Source organism: Canis lupus, chromosome 28, assembly GCF_003254725.2.
Source record: "Canis lupus dingo isolate Sandy chromosome 28, ASM325472v2, whole genome shotgun sequence".
Lineage (NCBI taxonomy): Eukaryota > Metazoa > Chordata > Mammalia > Carnivora > Canidae > Canis > Canis lupus.
Genome location: NC_064270.1, coordinates 24,891,687 through 24,912,541, shown reverse-complemented (window position 1 = coordinate 24,912,541; position 20,855 = coordinate 24,891,687). Strand labels below are relative to the sequence as shown.

The window sequence follows — 20,855 nt, the reverse complement described above, 5'->3', positions numbered from 1 at the left end:
CAGATTCAGCATGGGGAGAGATTCCGGGTCCGCATTCCAGGAGCCCTGACAGCCCTATACCCCCACACACCTCACTTTGGAAATTAGCGGGCTTTAGAACAAAGCGGAAATAAAATAAATCCGTAGGATTTAAAAAGGACACAAACTTTTTCAAAGTCCCGCCCTGAGACCGGGGTCAGCCGATTCGACACAGCACTAGCAAGGGGAAAAGCTGTTCCCGCCAAGACACCAAAGGTAAAGGGCGGGGGAGTAGGAATAGCCTCCTGATATAGGTGTTTTTTTGTGTGTTTGTTTGTTTTTAAGTTGGGAGTGACTGGCGATGGCTTTGGCTTATACACGGACACCGTATCTTGTCGCCCCGCGGAGCTGAAAGTGCGAGCGCGAACACTTCGCCAGCGGAGCAGGGGGGAGGGGGGCGCCGAGGGGAGCGGACGCAGCTGGAGCTGCTCCCGAGGGTGTGCGGGGGGCAGGTGGGCTCAGGCGAGGATCCCGGAGGCGGGGGAGGGAGGGGGAGGGCTGCCTCCGACTTCAGCAGCGGACGGTTCTCTAGCTTTTATGGAACCAGCTGCGCTCGCAGCTCACTGTCTCCCCGCCCTGCAAAGCGTAAGGCCCCGCTCCTTGGCCTTGCAGCCTCCAGAGTTCAAAGACCAGGTGGAGCAGGTGGGAGGCCTCCGGCAGGTGAACCTTGGTTTTGAGGCTGATGGAGAGCGAGGCTGGCCACCGCTGGGGCGGGCCGCCTCTGCAGTGTGGACTTAGGAGTGCAGTGTGGGTGGCCTCGGTGCAAACACAACTTCATGCATTTGAATCTTGTTTGTTCATTGTGCAGTGTTGGTTCCTCGCTGCTGGAAGAAGATAATCGGACTGACCCAGGAAAAGCGAAGTGATCGAATATCCAAGAGTCACGGATGCAGGCAATTAATTACTAGTCCGCCACCCCGCCCCCACCCCGCCTGAACGACATACCTCTTTGCTTCTGGTGTGTGATTATGGTGGTACTAGGGAGCTGAGACAGCCTTTTAATATGCGGGAAACCTGCTAAACCAGTTGCCCAGGGACTGTGGCATTTGTGAGTTATTTGGAGCATTGTCCAGTTCAAAGGGAACCCACAGGACCGACCTTCATCATAACTGTTGTGCAAACCTCATTCTAAGCTAAGCCGTTGAACCTATACTTCCTCTTAGCGCTTGGTTTTCGAAGTGCTACTGATTCTTATATTTATGAATCGAGTCCTTGGAAAGGCCAACACACTTGAATGAAATAGTAGTCACAATGGGAAACTTCTCAGAGGCTACCCCTGTGGTAGGTTCTCTTAATTTTATTGTGGTATAAATGGAATAGCAGGTGCTTGCAGGTGTAAGGTCTGTAGTTTGCCAATATATCCACTACCAAAGCTTTAGATTCCCATCAAGTTACCTTTTTTTTTCTCAGCAAAATATATTTCCATTAAAAATTTTTATAACCAGAAATACATTCTTAATTTGCTAAAAAAAAAAAAAAAAATCATTTTGCCATGTTAGAAGATGTTTTGGAAGAAGACATCTGGGAATACAAGTCTAAAAGAAAACCCAAATCGGTACAAACAAACAATTGCTCTGAGAATATTCGAAAATCTGTTGAAAAAGCAACAGATGGAAAATGCCAGTCGACACGAAAGAGAAATAAAAAGAGAACTGTAGAAGCCCAAGAGAAGACAAAGGACCCTGAAATGTGCCTTGGAGAAACAGGTAGTCAGACTTCCGTAGCTTCTAGTCAGAATTCTAGTTGTGGCGATGGTATTCACCAGTCCCAAGACAAGGAAACCACTCCAGGAAAGCACTGTAGGACCCTCAAAAATAAACAAGTATCACCAAAGATACGTCCAGTTTATGATGGATACTGCCCAAACTGCCAGATGCCTTTTTCCTCATTGCTAGGTCAGACACCTCGATGGCATGTTTTTGAGTGTTTGGATTCTCCACCAGTCTCTGAAACAGGTAAGACTACAAAAAAGGGAGTGGTCTTTAAATAGTCTAAAAGACTTGCATTAAGCCAGATGGAGTCTGGTGGAACAAGCAAGGCAAGCAGTAAAGTATCAATAATTTATTTACCCTGGAAGGAAACAAGGAATCCCTTCTTGAGAAGGGTAAAAAAGATCATAGTCAATGGTATAATTTTAAAGAATGTTGCAAACTTGAAAACGGTTGAAATGCATTATATTGTGTCATAGAAGTTCCTAAACATCTCAGTGATTTTTCATAAATGTTAATTGAGCACATACTCTACTAGATGCTTTCACTATTTACTTGCCTCTCACAATGACTGCAAAAAGTAAGTGGTATTAATGTTTTATAGATGAGCATTCTTAAAAGAATGCCTATTATCTTTTGTGAAACAAATTTAGAGAATTATGAGTCTTCTAAACAGGATTCTGTTGAATTTGTCATGCTATGGTAAAGGAAGAAGATCTGGGAAGGAGTCTTACATTTATAAGATTCAAATTAAAAAATGTGCCAAGTGATAACTGAAGTAATGCTATGCTTTTATTATCTTTTATATAATATTTAACAGGTAGTCCTACTTGGAGTATCTGAAGAATGGGTTGTTATGATGATTTGTAGATTTCAAAGTTATGTATACCATATATGGATTTTTTAATCTCAAAGAATTAAAATTCAGCAAAATAAAAATACTATTCAGTATGGCTTTCATGTTATGTATGATTCAGAGACATTATTAACCTCTAGTTATTTTAAAGTACTGCATAAAGATGCAAAGGAACTTTAAAAATTTTTGGCATTAGCTTTTTTTTTTTTCATGTAAAGCAAAAGTCTCATCAAATGCTAGTATTTTGCTTTTAAGTGGCTTGAAAATCAGAAATGGAAGTTGGAGTCCTATGGTGAGCAGCTCAGGGTGAAATGTCTTATGAGAAAGCCACCTCAAAGAGATTTTTCTTTTGATTTTTCACTAAACTACTTTGAATAGCATCACAGATGGACTCTTCTTGAACTGAATTCTGTGCCATAACAAATACTTTTATGTGATGGTTTTAATTATGTTCATCGATGAGGTCTTCTAATTTAATGTAACCAGTCTTTTTTGGGAGGGAGAGTGGGTCATTTTTTGATAAACCTGGAAATTGGGGCACCTGGCTGGCTCAGTCTGAAGAGCATGCAGCTCTTGATCCCAGGGTTGTTAGGTGGAGCCCATGTTGGGTGTAGAAATTACTTACATAAAACCTAAAAACAAAAAAAAACCCTGGAAATTAACATAGAAGGGGATATGCCAAGATGGTTTACAGAATGTTTCTCAATTATAATAGTATAACAGGGAATAGTTTCCAGGTTATTAAAGCCATATTATTAACAAGTTACCAAATTGAATTTCGAATCTTAGAATCTATTTAGTGTATGAAGAGCTATAACTAAGATTGTTGTTACTCTCGTATGCAGTGTAAGTATTAAATGATGGACCCTAATAGGATACTCTAATCGTCCCAAATCTGTATTGCTTGATAAGACAAAAACTGGGCTAGAACTTTAGTTCTCTGAGAGACACACTAGTCTTTTTCACTCTCTATTGCCAGAGCGATGGTGAAACAGGAAGGCCTGTGAATACCTTGTGTAAACATGAACTGAGTTTTGAAGGGGCTCATATTTTTGAGAGTTATTTAAAGGGAAGAAAAGGTGTTAGTCTTACAACATTTTTTTTGGGAAAAAGATTATCTGAAAATAAATCTTAAGTATTTGTTTAAAAAATAATAAGCGCGTTGCAAAACCATACTGGATTACTGTTATTTTATGCCAGATATTTTGATTGTGTAACAATAAGTTCTTAAGGCCTCAAAGTATGGTTGGTAACTTATCACTTACGTGTTAACACTGGGCTTTGATCCTGCGCTACTTTTTTTCTTTTTTAAAATTTTCAGAGTGTCCTGATGGTCTCCTGTGCACCTCAACAATTCCTTCTCATTTCAAGAGATACACTCACCTCCTGCTGGCTCAGAGCAGGGCGAGCAGGAGTCCTGTCAGCAGCCCAGCCCATCCGTCAGGGGATTGTTGCCATGAGACTAACTCAAGCTTTCTCTGTGGCCTTAAGGAAAGATGGCCTCTGCCTTGGAAGCAATCAGAAGACTTAAATGTTTCAACTCATCCCTCATTAGTGACACCGTGTCTCAGGAAATTTCAATCTCCAACTGAAACCAATAAAAAGATTTCTTCTTCGACAAATAGCCAAACGTCCCAACAAACCCCACAATTTCCAGAAGGTATTAATAATGACAAACTGATAGGAGTCGGTCTCCCTCTTGCTGAGGAACTAGGCATCCTAAGCAACTCAGAACACATACGTTCCCCATTGCCAGAAAATGACTTTAGCAGCTGTGAAATCTCTTATTCTCCGCTTCAGAGTGACGAGGAGACTTACACTATGGATGAAACACTGGGTGTTTCGCAGCAGGAACTCTTTTTTACGGGAAGCTCTAAAGATGGCAGCCTGGAAGAGGATGACAACAGCTCTACTTCGTCTCAAAAACTCCATGGTGCCTTCCTGATGGACCAGCAGGAAAGTGGCCCCCACATGGACAGCTTCTTAATTCAGGATAAATACCATGAAGTATTATATAAATACAACACTCTAATTGGTTCATCTCAACTTTTTTCCCAAAATAGAAGTGTTATTTCATGTGAGGATCCAGCACATCCTGGTCATGATTTTGTGCTGTTTCCATCTGCATTAGCACAGGGGCTTACTTCTAGTTATCAAGCTGCTAAAGCAAACCTTGGAAAGCCAGAACGTCACCCATCTCAATCAAATAAACAGAAACAGGTCATTGAAGAATCAGGTGTTTGCAATCAGATTCCTCTTCCATCACTTAATAGTGAGATCCTGAAGGCAATCGAAAGCCAGGGAGAAGGGGATCTTTCTTTCCATCCAACCCAAAGTAAAATCAGAAAATTATCAAGTAAGAACTTCAGTGCTAAGAACAATACTAACTCAGCATGTGTCTGCGGAAAGGCATTAGGTGGTAGACTAGACAGTAAAGTTATGGTTCCAAATACAGAGAAATCTTCCGGCGCACCTACTGCTGCCGAGTCTCTGACAATGTCACCATCTGGTCCCAAGTGTCCTGCAACACAGCCATCTCCCAAGGTAATGAAACAAATGGATATAGGTGTTTATTTTGGACTACCCCCCAAAAGAAAGGAAGAGAAATTGCTGGGGGAAAGTGCAGTAGGAGGGATGAACTTAAATCCAGTTGTAAGTCCTAATGAAAAGAGGTCCCGGCAGCGCAAGAGGAAAGCAGAAAAATCTTTAAGTGATTTAGAATTTGATGCAAAGAATTTAAATGAGAGTCAGCCCTCTGTGGAAGTTTCTAATGAGAGGCCACAAAGAAGAAAGAGACTCAAAAAGTCAGATTCACTAGAGGAAGGAACACCTCAGAAGCGGTCACATCACCTTAACAGGACAGAATCCAAAACAGTCAATTTAAAGAAAGACAAAGTCTCCATAAAATCAGCTTGTGGCAGGCTGCAGAGAGGGAATATGAAAATTCCAGAGTCACCTAATGCAGGACAGTTAAGAAAAAAGACATGTCCATTCTATAAGAAAATACCTGGTAAGTTCAAATGCCAATGCTTAATATATCTACAAAAAATCGACTTTTAAAAATTTCATGTTTATTACCCATGTTGTGTCTGTGTGTATTTGTATAGAACAATTTTGTGTATTTTGTTTTTTTATACCTCATTGAAATGTAACATAGATTTTTTGCCTATTTAAATGCTTTTGCCCCAATCAGCAAACTTTTATTAAATATATAAATATATCTATTAAGTATAAATATATAGTATTTTGCACACAAGATACTCGTATATAGATTTTACAGAAGGACACAGATGAGTAAAGGTCAGCTTAATGTGGAAGGAGGGAAGGCTGTAAGTAATTATAAAAACATAAATTATAATAAAATTTCATTAAAACGGTCTCTAAGCACTTAGAAATACAAAGCACTAAATAGCTTCAAAGAAGGAAAATTAACAGATTGTATAGGTCATAATAATTGTCATTTTTAACCTCTAAATCATAACTTATTTCCGCAGCCTTTTTTATATTTTGTCATTTCTCATGCCTTCATAGACGAGTTAGAAAAATGTGTAGTAAATTGAACTGTATTGTAGACCAATAATTCTTCTAAAAATAATATAAAATCTGCCAAAATGCACCTGGTTTCAGAAAGATTGTGCAAAGTACTTTGATAGCTGCAATCTGTAATTTGCTCAAAATGTTTATATAGGGCATATCATTTATGTACCTTACAGCACCAGTTTTGTTTTTTAATACTTATTTGATGAATTTTCTATATTGTAAGTGAGCTTGAGACTAGTGTGCCATGTGTGGCTAAGCCTCAGTGGCATTGTGAAGGTGTGCTTATGACTTAGGTATCATAGTTTATACATGTGGTGCTTATTTCTTTCATGAACACTTTTCAAAACAGCTCAGCTCTATTTTTTCCCTTTTTTGCTTCTTCAGGTAGCCTTTTTTTTTTTTTTTTTTTGGAATTTATTTTCTTGTTTCCTTTCTTCACCTCCAACCTCCCATCCCCCACAATGAAATTCAAATACTACAGATATGCTGTCCATCAGTTATTGTACTGTGACCCAGTGGAGGCCACAACCACTGTAATATGTATGGTTATTTGGGCCTTTGACCGTTTGTACCCTCCAGTATCAGTTGCCACAATAGAATAAAATAAGAAGAAAGTGAGCATTTTCCTTTTGCAGTTTTGCAGAAGTAAAGGATTTTAGATCAGTAAAACAATTGGTTTGTAACTTAGTATTTTAAATTTTTTGGTACAGTTGCTCATTAAAAAAAAAAAAAAAAAGCCAGTGGGAGCCTGGGTGGCTCAGTCGGTTAAGCATCTGAATCTTGATCTCAGCTCAGGTCTTGATCTGAGGGTCGTGAGTTCAGGCCCCTTGTTGGGCTCCACACTGGATGTGGCACCTACTTAAAAAAAAAAAAAATACATAAAAAAATTTTTTTAGGAGCCAATACTGGGATATTTAATATAAACTTAAAAGACTCATTTTCATCTGTAGTATCCTCTTTTGGCTGAATTTATGTGGCATAAGTTTTTAAATTATGAAGCTCAGTTGAAACAGATGTAAAGACGTAAGGGAGTTCACTATATTCGAATTGGATGTCTTTCACATTTTACTCCGTTGGCTATTGCTCAAGCAGTTGTGTGCTCTTCTCATTTTACAGGGACTGGCTTTACAGTTGATGCCTTCCAGTACGGATTGGTTGAAGGGTGCACAGCCTATTTTCTCACACATTTTCATTCTGATCATTATGCTGGATTGTCTAAAAACTTCACATTTCCAGTTTATTGTAGTGAGGTAAGTTTTTGCCTTCTAAATTTATGGGATGCAGTGAATTTCTAAGCATGTGGTTAAAAAAGAACAATTAACATTGTAAAATCTATCATTCTACTAGAAAATATGTGAGAAAACATCAAGAGTCTAAAGCTAAATGAGTTATTGCTAATGGTTACAAGACTTTTTAAAAATGCTTTATTATATGGAAACAGTAAACTACTTCATGGTGTATTAAAACACCTAAGTTCCATTCAGTAAACATTTATTGAGTGCCCAAAAAGACTTTCAGGGCAAAATACCTAACTTCAAGGAGCTCACAGCCTTCACGGGATACATTTGCAAATACACTGTGGTAGGATTGATATTGCGACAGAAAACTGAATGGGACGCCAGCAAATAGAAGAAGAAAGTGCTGTATTCTGCCCCAGGCCAAATTCAGAGAAAGTGGTGGAAAAGATACCTTGAATTAATTATTAAAAGGTGACTATTTTAGTGCCTACTACTAAGGGCTTTGGCTAAAACTTCAATTTAATTTTCAAGCATTCTTGCATTATTTTCATTGAAATAAAATGAATCTCTTTTTATGAATGAAGCAACCGAGGTTGGGAGAGACTAAGTGGTATGTCCTAAGTCACAGAGCTAGTAGTGGCAGAGCCAGAATTTGAACACAGGTCTGTCCAATTCCAGAACCGGGCGGAAGAAAGAGGAGAGGGCATCCTAGGTAGAGAGTAGAGTTTGTACACTGGCATAGACGCCTGGGAAATCTACCCATTGCAGGCACTTGAGACAATTCAGAACAGCTAACCATGAGAAATTCTCTTTATTCTCTGTTATTCTCTAACAGAAGATAAACCTGCAGAAATGTGCAGGGGCCAGATAATGAAGGGTTTTGTATATCATCTGGGGATGAGGGACTTTCCGCAGGAGAGGGAGAGCCAGTGAACCATGTTTAAGCACAGTTGTGACGTAGTCCTTGTAGGAAGGTCCTCCTGACATTCTGGAGGGTTTCCATGAATACAAGTAAGTGGGAAAACAGAGAGACTAAGATACTTGGTTCCAAACTAGATCTGAAATAAAAGACTTTATCTGTTTTATTGTTGTGTCCCACAACAATTTAGTGTTGTACTGTATCAGCAATAAGCACATTCTGTTTTGCAGATAACTGGCAATTTGTTGAAGAGCAAACTTCACGTGCAAAAACAATACATCCATCCATTGCCAATGGACACTGAATGTATAGTAAATGGTGTAAAAGTTGTTTTGCTTGATGCCAATCAGTAAGTATTAAAGTTACCTTAAAACTAGCTTATATTTTAAAAATATTTAAAATAAAGTATTAGTACATCTGTTTAAGAACTTCTTTTTATTGGAACTAATGTGGTTGATATTTTTAAAACTTTAAGTAAAAACAGTTCTCCTTTTGAAAAAAAATAACATTCAATTACAGAATCAGATTAAATGTAGAAAGGTCCTTTAAATGTTATCTAATTCATTTTTAATGCAGTTTAAATTACTATCCTTGACATAGGAGACTCCATCTTATTTTTTTAAAAAATATTTTAACATGTTGCTGCTGTTTTGAAGAGCTAACCTTTTGCCATTTTCCTTATTTTTTTTTTTTTTTTTGCCGTTTTCTTTAATATCACTTATGTAAGTTAACAGCTTGCACTCCATTCAGATACCAGAGGATTTTTCTTTTTTCCCTTTTAAAGAAATCCTTCAGGGGGTGCCTGAGGGGCTCAGTCAGTTAAGCTCTGCCTTTGACTTGAATTATGGTCCAGGATCCTGGGATTGAGCCTCAAATCGGCTCCCTGCTCAGCAGGGAGTCTGCTTCTCCCTCTGCCCGGCCTGTACTCTCTCTCCCTTGCTTTCTGTCAAATAAGTACATAAAATCTTTAAAAAGAAAAGAAAGAAAGAAATCCCTCAGGCTTTTAATACTAAAGACTTGGAAGTTTTTTTTTCTTAGAAAGTGGTTTCCCTTTTTCCCTTTTTGTTTTTTTTAATGTAAAGCACTGTCAGTATCCTATTACCGAAATCCAACTGTCAACTTGCTTCTTCATACTTTTTATATATGATTTGAATGGTCAGAGGTGCTTAGAGAATTAAAATTAAGACTAGATCTCTAAAAATCCAAACCCGTGCTCCCGCTTCAGGTTGCTTTTAACTTTTTGTCTGCTAACTTTGTTGCTGTTTGTTCTTTATTTTTTTCTTTCTCTTCGTTCTTTCTTAAGAGGGAGGAAGAGGGAGAAAGAGACTCTCAAGCCGACTCCCCACTGAGCACATGTAATACCACTACAGTAAAAATACAGAAAATTGTCACTATCCCAAAAGGTTTCCTTGTGCTCCTTTGCAGTCAATCCCCAAGCCCCATTCCAGCCCAGGGGAGCATTGATCTATTTCCTGTCCCCATGGATTAGATTTGTCTTTCCTAGAGATTCAGCAAAATGAAATCACATAGTACGTACTCTTTTGCATCCAGGTTCTGTCACTCATCACGTTTTTGAGATTCATCCATGCTGTGTGTATCAATAGTTTGTTTCTTTTTATTGCTGAGTAGTATCTATTGTATGGGCACACTATGATGTCTTTGTTCACCTCTTGATGGACAACTGATTTTTGTTTTTTGACCTTGTATCCTGAGACCTTGCTAAACTTGCACATTAATTGTAGTAGGTTTTTTATAGATTCCTGAAAATTTCCTGAATGTAGTATCGTGTCATCTGCAAATATAGAGAATCTTGTTTTACTTCTTACTCTCCATTCAGAATGCTTCTTTCCCCTCTTGTTCATGGTCCTGGCTCAGACCTCTAGTACAGTGTTGAATGGGAGTGGTAAGAGCAGATGTGCCTTGTTCCTGACCCAAAGAGGAAAGCTTTCACTCTTTCTCCCTTTAGCTTGATGTTAGCAATAGGTTTTTCTTAGATGCCTTTTATCAGGTTGAAGAAAATCCCTTCCATTCCTAGTCTGCTGAGAGTTTGTAATCATGAATAGGTGTTGACTTTTGTCAAATGCTTCTTCAACATCTACTGAGGTGATCATATAATTTTTCTCCTCTATGATGTTAAAAAGGGTAAATGATGCTGCTGGACTTTTTGAATGTTAAACCAGCCTTGCATCACTGGGATAAACTCCACTCAGTCTTCATGGAGTATCCTTTACAAAATATGTGTTGCTGGATTTGATATGCTAAATATTCTGTTAAGGACTTCTGTGTCTGTTTTCGTAATGGATATTGGTCTGTAGTTTTTGCCTTTTTTTATAATGCTTTTGTCTGGTTTTGATATTGGAGTACTACTGGCCACATGAACTATTCCCTTCTATTCTGTTCTGAAAGATGTTGTATAGATTGGTACTATTTCTTCCTTTTGTGTTTGATAGAATTCCCCAGTAAAGTCATTGTGGTCTGAAGTTTTGGGGTGGGAAGGCAAAAGGAAGTTTTAATTACAAAAGTAATTATTCCCAGTGTTTTCCCAGAATTAATAATGAAAGCTCTATGTATTTTGGCAGTATTGAGGCTCAGTGGTTCACTAGAAGGACCCATGGGACTCAGAAGAGCTGTTGTACTCATGCTTTCAGGGAAAGGATACAGATTAAAATCAGCAAAGGGAAAAGGCAAATGGGGGCAAAGTCCAGGAGAAACCAGGCACAAGTTTCCAGGTATCCTTTTCTAACGAGTAGCACAGACGCACTTAGTTCTCCCAGCAGTGCTGTGTCACCACACATGCCAAGCATGGCCAGACAGGGAGGCTCATGTGAGTCCAGCCAGGGCTTTTAATGAGGGTCAGTTACATACACATACAATACCACGTGACTTGCCTCAGCTCCTCAGACTCCAGTCCCCTAGAGCAAAACAGATATTTACCAAAGATAACAATATTAGCATAAACTATCTGGTCAAACTGGTAACACATGGCCCATGCTTCAGGCATAAAAAGCACTCTTAACCAGGCAGCATATTCCAAGAATTCAGCTCCTCTCTCAAGGGCCAGCCAAGGATGAATCCTAAAGACAGGCCTTAGGTGAGGAAGTGTGGCATTCAAACAAACCTAGCCTGCTGAATCAATCCTATCCTGCACACCACTTTTTCTTATTATTATTATTGTGATGTAAACTTGCTTAAGCGCTGTTTTGTCTATAGTACAGTGCTGTGTCCTGTGGTTCCTACTAGAGGGTATTAACTGGTTGATATTGAAGTCCTTCAGCTGCCTTGCATGCATTAAGACTCTTCCTTTGAAATGTTTGTGTTCAGCTGTCCAGGTGCTGTCATGATCCTGTTTTATCTTCCTAATGGTAATGTCCTGTTACACACTGGTGACTTCCGAGCTGATCCCACGATGGAACGTTCTCGTCTTGCAGGCCAGAAAGTCCACACGCTTTACTTAGATACAACGTAAGAAAGGCTTTGTTTGTATGCCTTTTTTTTTTTTTTTTTTTAACCCCACTGACAATATTTGCCCTGCTTATTATGAACAATTTGCACAGTTGCTTAGGTAACCAAAATGATGGCTTCTTGTCAGTGATCATTTTAAGTTTTTATCAGAGAACTGCTGTTTGAAAAAATACATACTTGCTTAAGAACAAATTTGGATGACCTGTCTTAACCAAATACAACTCCATTTTTTCTTTTTTTGTGATTTCCTTTGGTTTATGTGAGGATCCTGTTACTGAAACAAGGAAGAAAAATTGGGAGGCAAACTTTAAGAAAATACCCTTTTAAGTTACCTTTTCAAAGTATATGTATGACTATTAACTGTAATTGTAAAGAAGAAACAGAGGCCAAAATGTGATTGTATTTTTGAATATTCAAAGTACTTTGTTCCTTTCTCCAAAAGTAATTTATAAGTGACAGCTTTGAATTCCTAAATGTTATAAATATAATGGTACAAGCTATTTTTTATTATATATTAAAGTATCTCATCAGTTGGTTAGAAATGAATTATGTCAACTATTTCAACCTGTTTTAAGAAGTGAGTTTGGATGGCGTATTTTAGTAAAAGATGGTCTTTCACATCCAGTTTTCTAACACTATAGCTAATTATTTTATATGTACTTTAAACACTAAATACATTAAGAAAATAGTAAAAAAACAAACTTTTTTTTTTTTTTGCTTCGTTTTGCTCTGCAAATAGAATTCTGAATTTCTTTATTGGTTTTTCATCAGAAAAAAGACAAGTGTTTTCTCTATTCTTATGGCTGACCAGCAAAAACAATTTTGAAAATGGGAAAAAATGTTTCTTCAATGTTTGTACTTTATGACTTTTTTTAAGTGAAAAAAAATGCTTAATTTTCATCCCAAGTAGCAATAGCTAGCTAGTAGTCTTACGGTTAACCTTTCTTCATTAGGTGTGATTGCATTGAGGTTAACCCAACTGGATCTATTATATTCTTGTAATACTATATACATTTCTGTATCTCCTCAGAGGAGCAGTTAATCATGTGAATATTAACTGTTTGATTTAAATTTGCTTTATTAAATTAATGATTGGTTTCATTATTTTAAGAATTTTTTAAACTAAATCAGACTTCTTTAGTTCAGAGATAATCCCTATCACTAGTATTTCCTTTGATAGTGATTGAAGTTAAAAGATGCTGGGGTATATATTCATACCTAAAATAGCCAGCTAGAACTGTTCTTGAGGAAAAAGAGGCAACTTCTTTATGTGAGGACAATAAAAGAAATATAATGTAAAAGACGTATTGGAGATATAAAATTCCAACATAAATTATCCATGGCTCATAACAAATATTTTACCCATAGGCAAGGGAATAACTGCAGTGCTGTTAATATATTACACAACCACTACATGTAAGTCAGCTAGAGCTTGGTTTCTAAAATAGCATCTACCTTAATGCTGTGGCTTTCTTGGTGCTCGTTTAGTAAGTACCATATTTCCATATTACAGATATTGCAGCCCAGAATATTCCTTTCCGTCTCAGCAAGAGGTTATCCAGTTTGCCATCAACACTGCCTTTGAGGCAGTAACTCGAAACCCACGTGTTCTGGTTGTCTGTGGCACTTATTCTATTGGAAAAGAGAAAGTCTTCCTAGGTGGGTAGTAGCTGTATCTAATTTACATTAATATATTATAAAGATCAGATCCTCTTTTGCATAAAGCCCTTTCAGTCTGGATGCTTGTACTTGATACTTATTTCCTGAAATGGTGCAATATTACCTTTGAAGAAAAACTTGATAGAGTGGATTCATTTAAACGTTAAAAGGTTTAACTTATTAGAAACACTTGATAAGTGTGTTTATGGCAGCCTTTACATCTGCAGAATGTTTACAGAGGAAATGTCCAGGCTACACTAGTATTTCAGGGAACTTTGAAAAATAACTACTGTATAGTCATATTCTTTGAGGATAACCATCAATTTAATTATTTTAGAGAACAGTTTTCATTTTTGTACATAAATGATTTAGAATATGTAATTGCAATTTGTCAAGATGGCATTATATATACTATTTCACAAAATACTTTGCATTTCTTCCTAATTATGGCCACATCATGTCAAACATTAAGATACGAAATGATAAAGCTGGAGTTTTAACTCCTCCAAATTTGGTTCCTTCTTTTCTTCTATCCCTTTGTATCCGTCTTTTGCAGTTTTTAAATACTAGGTCCTTAAAAATAAATTCTCTGGATTTCTCACAATTTATTTCATACAGTTAACCAATAAAAGTATTCAGCCTTTTTGAAATATAGCAAAAGTGTGAATGTTTTGAATTTCTTTTGTTATTGTTGGTAAATTATTATTTAAAATTTTGATTAGGTTGTAACTTTATAATTTTTTTCATAAGCTGCAGTTATGCTATTTTTAACCTTTTCCTTTGCCTGTAGCCATTGCTGATGTTTTAGGTTCAAGAGTGGCCATGTCCCAAGAAAAATATAAAACCTTACAGTGCCTCAACATACCAGATCTTAATTCCTTCATCACTACAGACATGTGCAATTCACTGGTTCACCTTCTCCCAATGATGCAAATTAACTTTAAGGTAAGCATTCATAGAATATGTATTTTTAGGATGGACTAGAAAAGATAATACAACGATTATAAACTGAAATCCCACTTTACCTGTATTTAAGGCAGAGGAATTTAGTTATAGTGGAGTCATAGTAAACCTTGCCCCAGAAAACCTTTTAAGTGTAATTTAAAATTTTTTAATTTGTTATGTGTGTGTAGCTGCATGGAGTAATTCAGATGTCCACAGGGACTAGAGAATTGTCCTAAAAGAAACAAAAATAGAAAAGTGTGTAACTGTCTGGTCATTTAAATCTTCTGTGTTTAAGATTGTCTTCTAGTTCTTTCCATTGAGTAGGGAAACGAACAGAGAATTCTAAGGAGTTCTTTTTTTCAGGTCTTTTCTGTATTAACATTAATCCCAATAACATTGATAATATGTTGGAAACTTACTTGTTGTGAGGATTAAGTGAAATAGTAGAAGTGTATCCTAAGAGAGCAACTTCTAGTGTCAGTTCTAAGGTGTAGGTTAAGATAGAGAGAGGTTGGGGCACCTGCCTGGCTCAGTTGGTAGAGCATGTGGCCCTTGATCTCAGAGTTGAGTTCAACCCCTCATTGGGCATGGAGCCTACTCAAAAACAAATAAACAACAAAAAAAGATACATATGTGACCAGATATTTCCAAAATGACATTTCAAAAAATAACACTTTTAAAAATTTCTTGTCTTCAAAAACCCAGATAAAGCAGAAAGCCAATGGCTTCCATGAGGTTATATCTTAATTCTTAAAGCCAATTTTTTTATTTTGCCACCAAAAATAGTTTTGTTGCATCAGAGCTAATGACATTTTGTGAAAATGTAAACAGATATGATTTTCAGGGTTTGTAAGGCAGGCTTGAAAGTCCTAGAAACCCTATAAAACCATTCATGCTATCTAGTTCAACATCCTGAATCCATATATGTGATATGGATTGACTACCACCTCTGATTTAAAGCTGGTTGACTGGGATCCCTGGGTGGCGCAGCGGTTTGGCGCCTGCCTTTGGCCCAGGGCGCGATCCTGGAGACCCGGGATCGAATCCCACATCGGGCTCCCGGTGCATGGAGCCTGCTTCTCCCTCTGCCTGTGTCTCTGCCTCTCTCTCTCTCTCTCTCTCTATGTGACTATCATAAATAAATAAAATTAAAAAAAAAATAAAGCTGGTTGACTGAATGTGGTAAGACATTACGACAATAAACAATAATGTTATAGAGGATTAACCTACTGAAAAACCATTCTAGTGGCATATACCATATACCAAAATCAGTTTTTATCACAAACTGGTTACCAATAAACAGAGACAGGTCATGGATCAGAGACTTTATGTTGATTAGATCATTCTTTTTAAGAAAAAAAACAAAAACAAGAAAAGAAACAAAGATCTATTAGAGAAGGAGAGAGAGCAAGCATGAGTGGCTTGCGGGGGCAGAGGGAGAAGGAGAAGCAGATTGCTTGCTGAGCAAGAAGCCAGATGCAAGGCTCCATCCCAGGTCCTTGCTGAAGGCAGATACTTAACCTACTGAGCCACTCAGGCACCCCTTGACTAGATCATTCTTAATAAAGTTAATAAAATGGCAGTAGTTCCCGGATTGTAGTTAATGAATGACTAGCAGCTGCTGGCAGCCTCTTCCCGTATGTTTGGCTTGGATAATAATATCATCAATTTTTGTGGCACAGGTTAATGATGTTTTTGTGGTAACTCTAATTTGTTTCGTGAAAAGCAGAAATTCTCACTTAATTCTACTGAGTGAACTTGTGAAACAAATAGGAATGGATATGTTTTATGACCTGTATTGGAAATTGGACTCTCACTTTATGATATTAAATGTGTAATTGCACTAAACCTCAGTTTTGTATTGTTTCCTTTCTTTTGTGAGGACCAGGGGAAGAGGGTTGGTAAGTAAGCAGATAGTATCACGTTATCTAGATCCTAGACTATGCTAGACAAAAATCCAAAAATTTGCAGGGATTATAATGAAAACTTAGCTATCTATCCATAGCTTAACCTTTTTTTTTGTGGGGAGGCAGTAGTTGGTAAGAAATACGACTCTTTAAATGGTAGGTATTTGAATTAATAAGAGATCATTGTTTGATACAAAGGAGAAATCAAAATATTGTTATTAATTTACCAGTGAAGTATAAATATCTGATAAACACAATCATATAGAATAGCACCTGGGTGGCTCAGCAGTTAAGCGCCTGCCTTTGGCTCAGGTCATGATCCCAGGGTTCTGGGATCAAGTCCTGTATCAGGCTCCCCACAGGGAGCCGGCTTCTCCCTCTGCCTATGTCTCTGCCTCTCTCTGTGTCTCTTATGAATAAATTAATAAAATCTTTAAAAAAAAAAAAACAAAGTAAAAAAACACAATCATATGTTTAGCCTCTGACTAGTAATCAAACATAAAAATAACAAAACAAGAATGTTTGTCTCCTACCAAATTGGTATGCTTTTTTAAAAGGTAATATTCCCATGCCATGATTTAGAGAGATGAGCATGCTCATCCATCATGGATAGAAGTGGAAGTTAGGGGTAAATCCTTTAACTCAACAATCCCATTTCTAGGAATTTCTACAAAAAATGAGCCCTTTGTGAAATGGTCAGTCTGTAAGGCTTCTAGTTGCTGATGGTATAATAGATGATAAGAATTAGAAAAAGTTAAGAAAGGGCATATGGTTTCCATTTTTAAAAAAGACCCAGAAAGTGGGTTTTATTGACCATCTCCCCACTAGCCTCTCAGCTTCCAGAAGGTAAAGGGCTGTGTCTCTTATTCACCATTCTGACACCACAATGTGGCCTAATACTGGAACAGACATGTATTGAATGAGGGACAAAGTAGATGGATGCATGGATTTGTCTGTTTTCTTCAGAACTTTCTACCAGCATCTTTTACAACAGTTCAGAGTATGAATAATTAAGGAAGAAAAAGGAGACCTCTGGAAATCCAAGATGGCACCATGTGCAGTTTAGATTTTTTTATTATTTTAAAGTAAATTAGAACTTAATTATAAATTTATACTAAGCCCTTGACACTGTGGGTTTTGCCTGAAGACCAAAAGTATTAGACTTTTGGTGTCTCTTGTACCATTACTGTCTTTCTTTGGATTTTTCTTACCTTTCAAAGATTGAACTTTAGTTGTTGATTTTCAGATTTCATCAAATGTCATCACTTATGATGACTTTAGTTTGGAAAGTTCTACTCACGATTTATTAGGGAACCATAGAACTTCCAACTCTAGTAGCATGAAAAAGTTTTGAAAGTATTCTAGTTCATGTTTAAAGGGTAGAAAGGAGTGAGACCCTGAGAAGAGTGCTAGTGTGTGTCTTTGAAATATATGTACATGTTGAATATAATGCCGTTCACAGAATTATTCCCATTTATCTGTCAGTCCTCCGTTGTACATATATACATGTGGATAATTTTGGGCTGCTGTTTACCAGTGTTGATACTGGTATCTCTAACAGAAATACTCTTAGATACTAGTATCTGTAACATCCTAACAGTATATTCAGTATCCTAATAGTAGTAGGATTTGGAGAGTTCTTTCTTTCTTTCTTTGGTAGCTATCTGAATTGTAATCTTTGAATCTGTAATTCTTATGTTAAAGGCTACCTCATCTTACTTTTTTTCAGACTGCACTTTTTTTTTAAGTTTAGATAAAAGGAAAAATTACTTTTTCAGTGATTTTATTTTTTTCTGGAAGTACAACTCTAGGTTATTGCAAATTAATGTTTACCAAGTGCACACTCCCTAACACTATGCCAATGTGATCATTTTGTTTTATGCCACATAACCCACCTTCACTGACTATTAAATACATATCCTATTTTTATTTAACAGGCTTTACAGAGTCATTTGAAGAAATGCGGTGGAGAATTTAATCAGATTTTGGCTTTTCGGCCTACAGGATGGACGCATTCTAACCAGTTAACTAATATAAGAGACATTGTTCCTCAGATCAAAGGAAACATTTCAATATATGGTATAATTATGAAATTTTTTCACTTTTAATGTTTGTTACGACATTTTTAAAAAGAGCTATAAATTATTGAAAACTACATCTGAAACTAATGATGTACTGTATATTGGATAATTGAATTTAAATTTTAAAAATAAAAATAATAAACAATAAAAAGAGCTGTAAAAAAAAAGATCCAAGAAGAACAGGCACCAAAGAATCTTTTAAAATCTAGTTTCTGCTCTTTGTACTCTAAAACTGCATCTTTTAGTACATACAGTGATAGAAAGGAATGTGACAAGAGTAAAAAGACACTGGCTAATACAGATTATTTCATTTTTGAGATCAGTGCTATCTCGAGGAACCCTAAAAGTGCTTGAGAGGAGGGGTGGGCAATGCAGTTGAGTCTGGAAGCTCAGGTGCCACTGGCAAACTGTCAGCAGGAAGATTGGGTTCAATGCCATGACGGCAAGAGGAACAGATTTGACTCATTTTTCTCATTTTGTGGAGGAGGTTTGCCTTTGTCCTCAGAAATTGTTTATTGTAATTGTGGCTGACGGAAATGTTTTTGCTATGTCCCTAGACTAATGACTTAATTTCAGCCCCTAAAGATCCCAGTTAAAACAAGTCTCCTTCTCCCCTTCTCTGTGGCACTTGATCTTCAGTAAAGATAAAGGGATTTTTAAGATTTTATGTTTATTTTTATTATTTTTTGCTTACTTTTTCTGTGTGCAAAGCTCAGGGACTATAATCCGTTTACTTGCTCTGGAAACCAAGAGTCAATTGCTTGATACTCTTCAAATTTTACTCTTGTTTTTTCCAGGATTTTCCTGAAGTCCATAGCTGAGTTAAGTGCTTAAAGAGAAAAGCCTAATTTAAAAAGAAAGCCTAGGGGATCCCTGGATGATGGCTCAGCGGTTTAGCGCCTGCCTTGGGCCCAGGGCCCAATCCTGGGGTCCCGGGATTGAGTCCCGCATTGGGCTCTCGGCATGGAGCCTGCTTCTCCCTCTGCCTGTGTCTCTGCCTCTATCTCTCTCTATATATGTCTATCATAAATAAGTAAATAAATCTTTAAAAAAAAAAGAATTAAAAAAATAAAAAGAAAGCCTAATTAAAAATAAGAATCTATAAACATGCATATGAAGTGTCTATAGGAAAAGCAGTAGAATTATTTAATGCTCAAAGTTTCTGTATCATTTTAATATTTTAATTGTTATTCTCCATATAAGTTATTAACACATTTTTTAAAATCAGAAATAAAGCACCAGGAAGTTTTTGACAGAAATACTCTGGATTGCTTTCCTTTTTTATTTTGGCCTTGTGTATTTTTAAAAAATAATTCGATTTTTTTTTTTTTTTTTGTCTGCAATATCTTCTCTTTTGTGTTTCAGGAATCCCTTATAGTGAACACAGCAGCTACCTAGAACTGAAACGTTTTGTTCAGTGGCTGAAGCCCCAGAAAATCATACCTACTGTGAATGTTGGTACCTTGAAATCTAGGAGGACAATGGAGAAATATTTTAAAGAGTGGAAATTGGAAGCTGGATATTGACTTTACCCGAAAGGACTCAGAACTGTTAAGTAACTTAGGTATAGCTCATTACTTAGTTAAATCTTTATTGATATGAAATATGCTTTGTATGGAAAGCCCTGTGAAGGCTGCTTAGAGAGCTTGTTTTCTCATTTGTGTTTAAATAGCATGTTTATGGTGCCAGGTATCTCGCAGCATCATCAGTAATGATGGACACTAGTCTCCCAAGTACCCTTGATTCTTGCTCCTCCCTCAGGAGCAGTTATACTCTGCATCTAGCCTTAGGAGAGGCAACAAAGGCAGCCTTAGGGATCAAAGGATTCATGGTAATAGATAAGTGACATTGAAAGCATTATCTATAAGTATGTATCTTTAAAATTATTTAATATGGAGCATATTTTTATGAGATAACTTTTATATGATACTTAAATAAAAAGTAATCTTAAATTTGCCACAGTGTCTTTTTAGGAATTTAGGAATTTTTAGGAATTATAATTTAGGTTTTAGGAATTATAACTGTGATGTTCATACAATTATCAAATTTCAGTGAAAATAACATTTGATGCTAAGGAAGGTGATTTAAAGACCCTAGGTAAAAATAAATAAATGGAAAAAAAAAACACCCTAAGTAATAACCCAATAAAGGATGGTGAAAAGTTTACCTGAATAGATGTTTATTTGAACTGTTTATTCAAGACATCAGATAATTAGAAATTCTGATTGCAACATTGGGATTTGCAATAATAAATGAGATTATATAATTTATTTATGAATCTTGATGTCTCCAACACAGACTAAGTAGCTGATCCAAAAATGAACATTTGGGGCAAGCCAATGCATATTAAAAATGTTTTTCTGGGATTTAAGAAAACAAGTATAATGAATATGTATACATATATGTATAAATGCATATTCTTATGTTACCTCTAGAAATGAAATTTTTTCTTTTTTAAATATTTCATTTATATATTTGAGAGGGAGAGAGAACATGAACAGGGGTAGGGGCAGAGGGAAAA

The 20,855-nt window shown here is 36.8% G+C and overlaps 1 protein-coding gene across 2 annotated transcripts; it reads left to right on the top strand.

Moving 5' to 3' along the window:
• Positions 1-4: 4 nt before the first annotated feature.
• On the top strand, positions 5-20,506 carry DCLRE1A (DNA cross-link repair 1A). Of its 2 annotated transcripts, none has more exons than XM_025467284.3 (10): positions 5-234; positions 827-1,973; positions 3,905-5,593; positions 7,240-7,373; positions 8,511-8,629; positions 11,602-11,742; positions 13,256-13,401; positions 14,192-14,346; positions 18,191-18,332; positions 19,700-20,506. In XM_025467284.3, exons 2-10 carry the CDS (start codon positions 1,511-1,513, stop codon positions 19,858-19,860), a joined length of 3,150 nt encoding a protein of 1,049 aa, XP_025323069.1. In that variant the 5' UTR covers positions 5-234; positions 827-1,510; the 3' UTR covers positions 19,861-20,506. The 2 variants fall into 2 exon arrangements, with proteins under 2 accessions (XP_025323069.1, XP_025323068.1); XM_025467283.3 differs by lacking the exon at positions 5-234 and adding an exon at positions 361-470.
• The last annotated feature ends 349 nt before the right edge of the window (positions 20,507-20,855 follow it).

What these genes read in the sequence shown, in the direction of transcription:
- DCLRE1A (XM_025467284.3), top strand. Translation starts at nt 1,511, where the DNA reads ATGTTAGAAGATGTTTTGGAAGAAGACATCTGGGAATACAAGTCTAAA. An exon ending in TTCCAGTTTATTGTAGTGAG is followed by an intron (nt 7,374 to 8,510) that starts GTAAGTTTTTGC and finishes TCTGTTTTGCAG; the next exon opens with ATAACTGGCAATTTGTTGAA. An exon ending in AGGAAACATTTCAATATATG is followed by an intron (nt 18,333 to 19,699) that starts GTATAATTATGA and finishes TTTGTGTTTCAG; the next exon opens with GAATCCCTTATAGTGAACAC.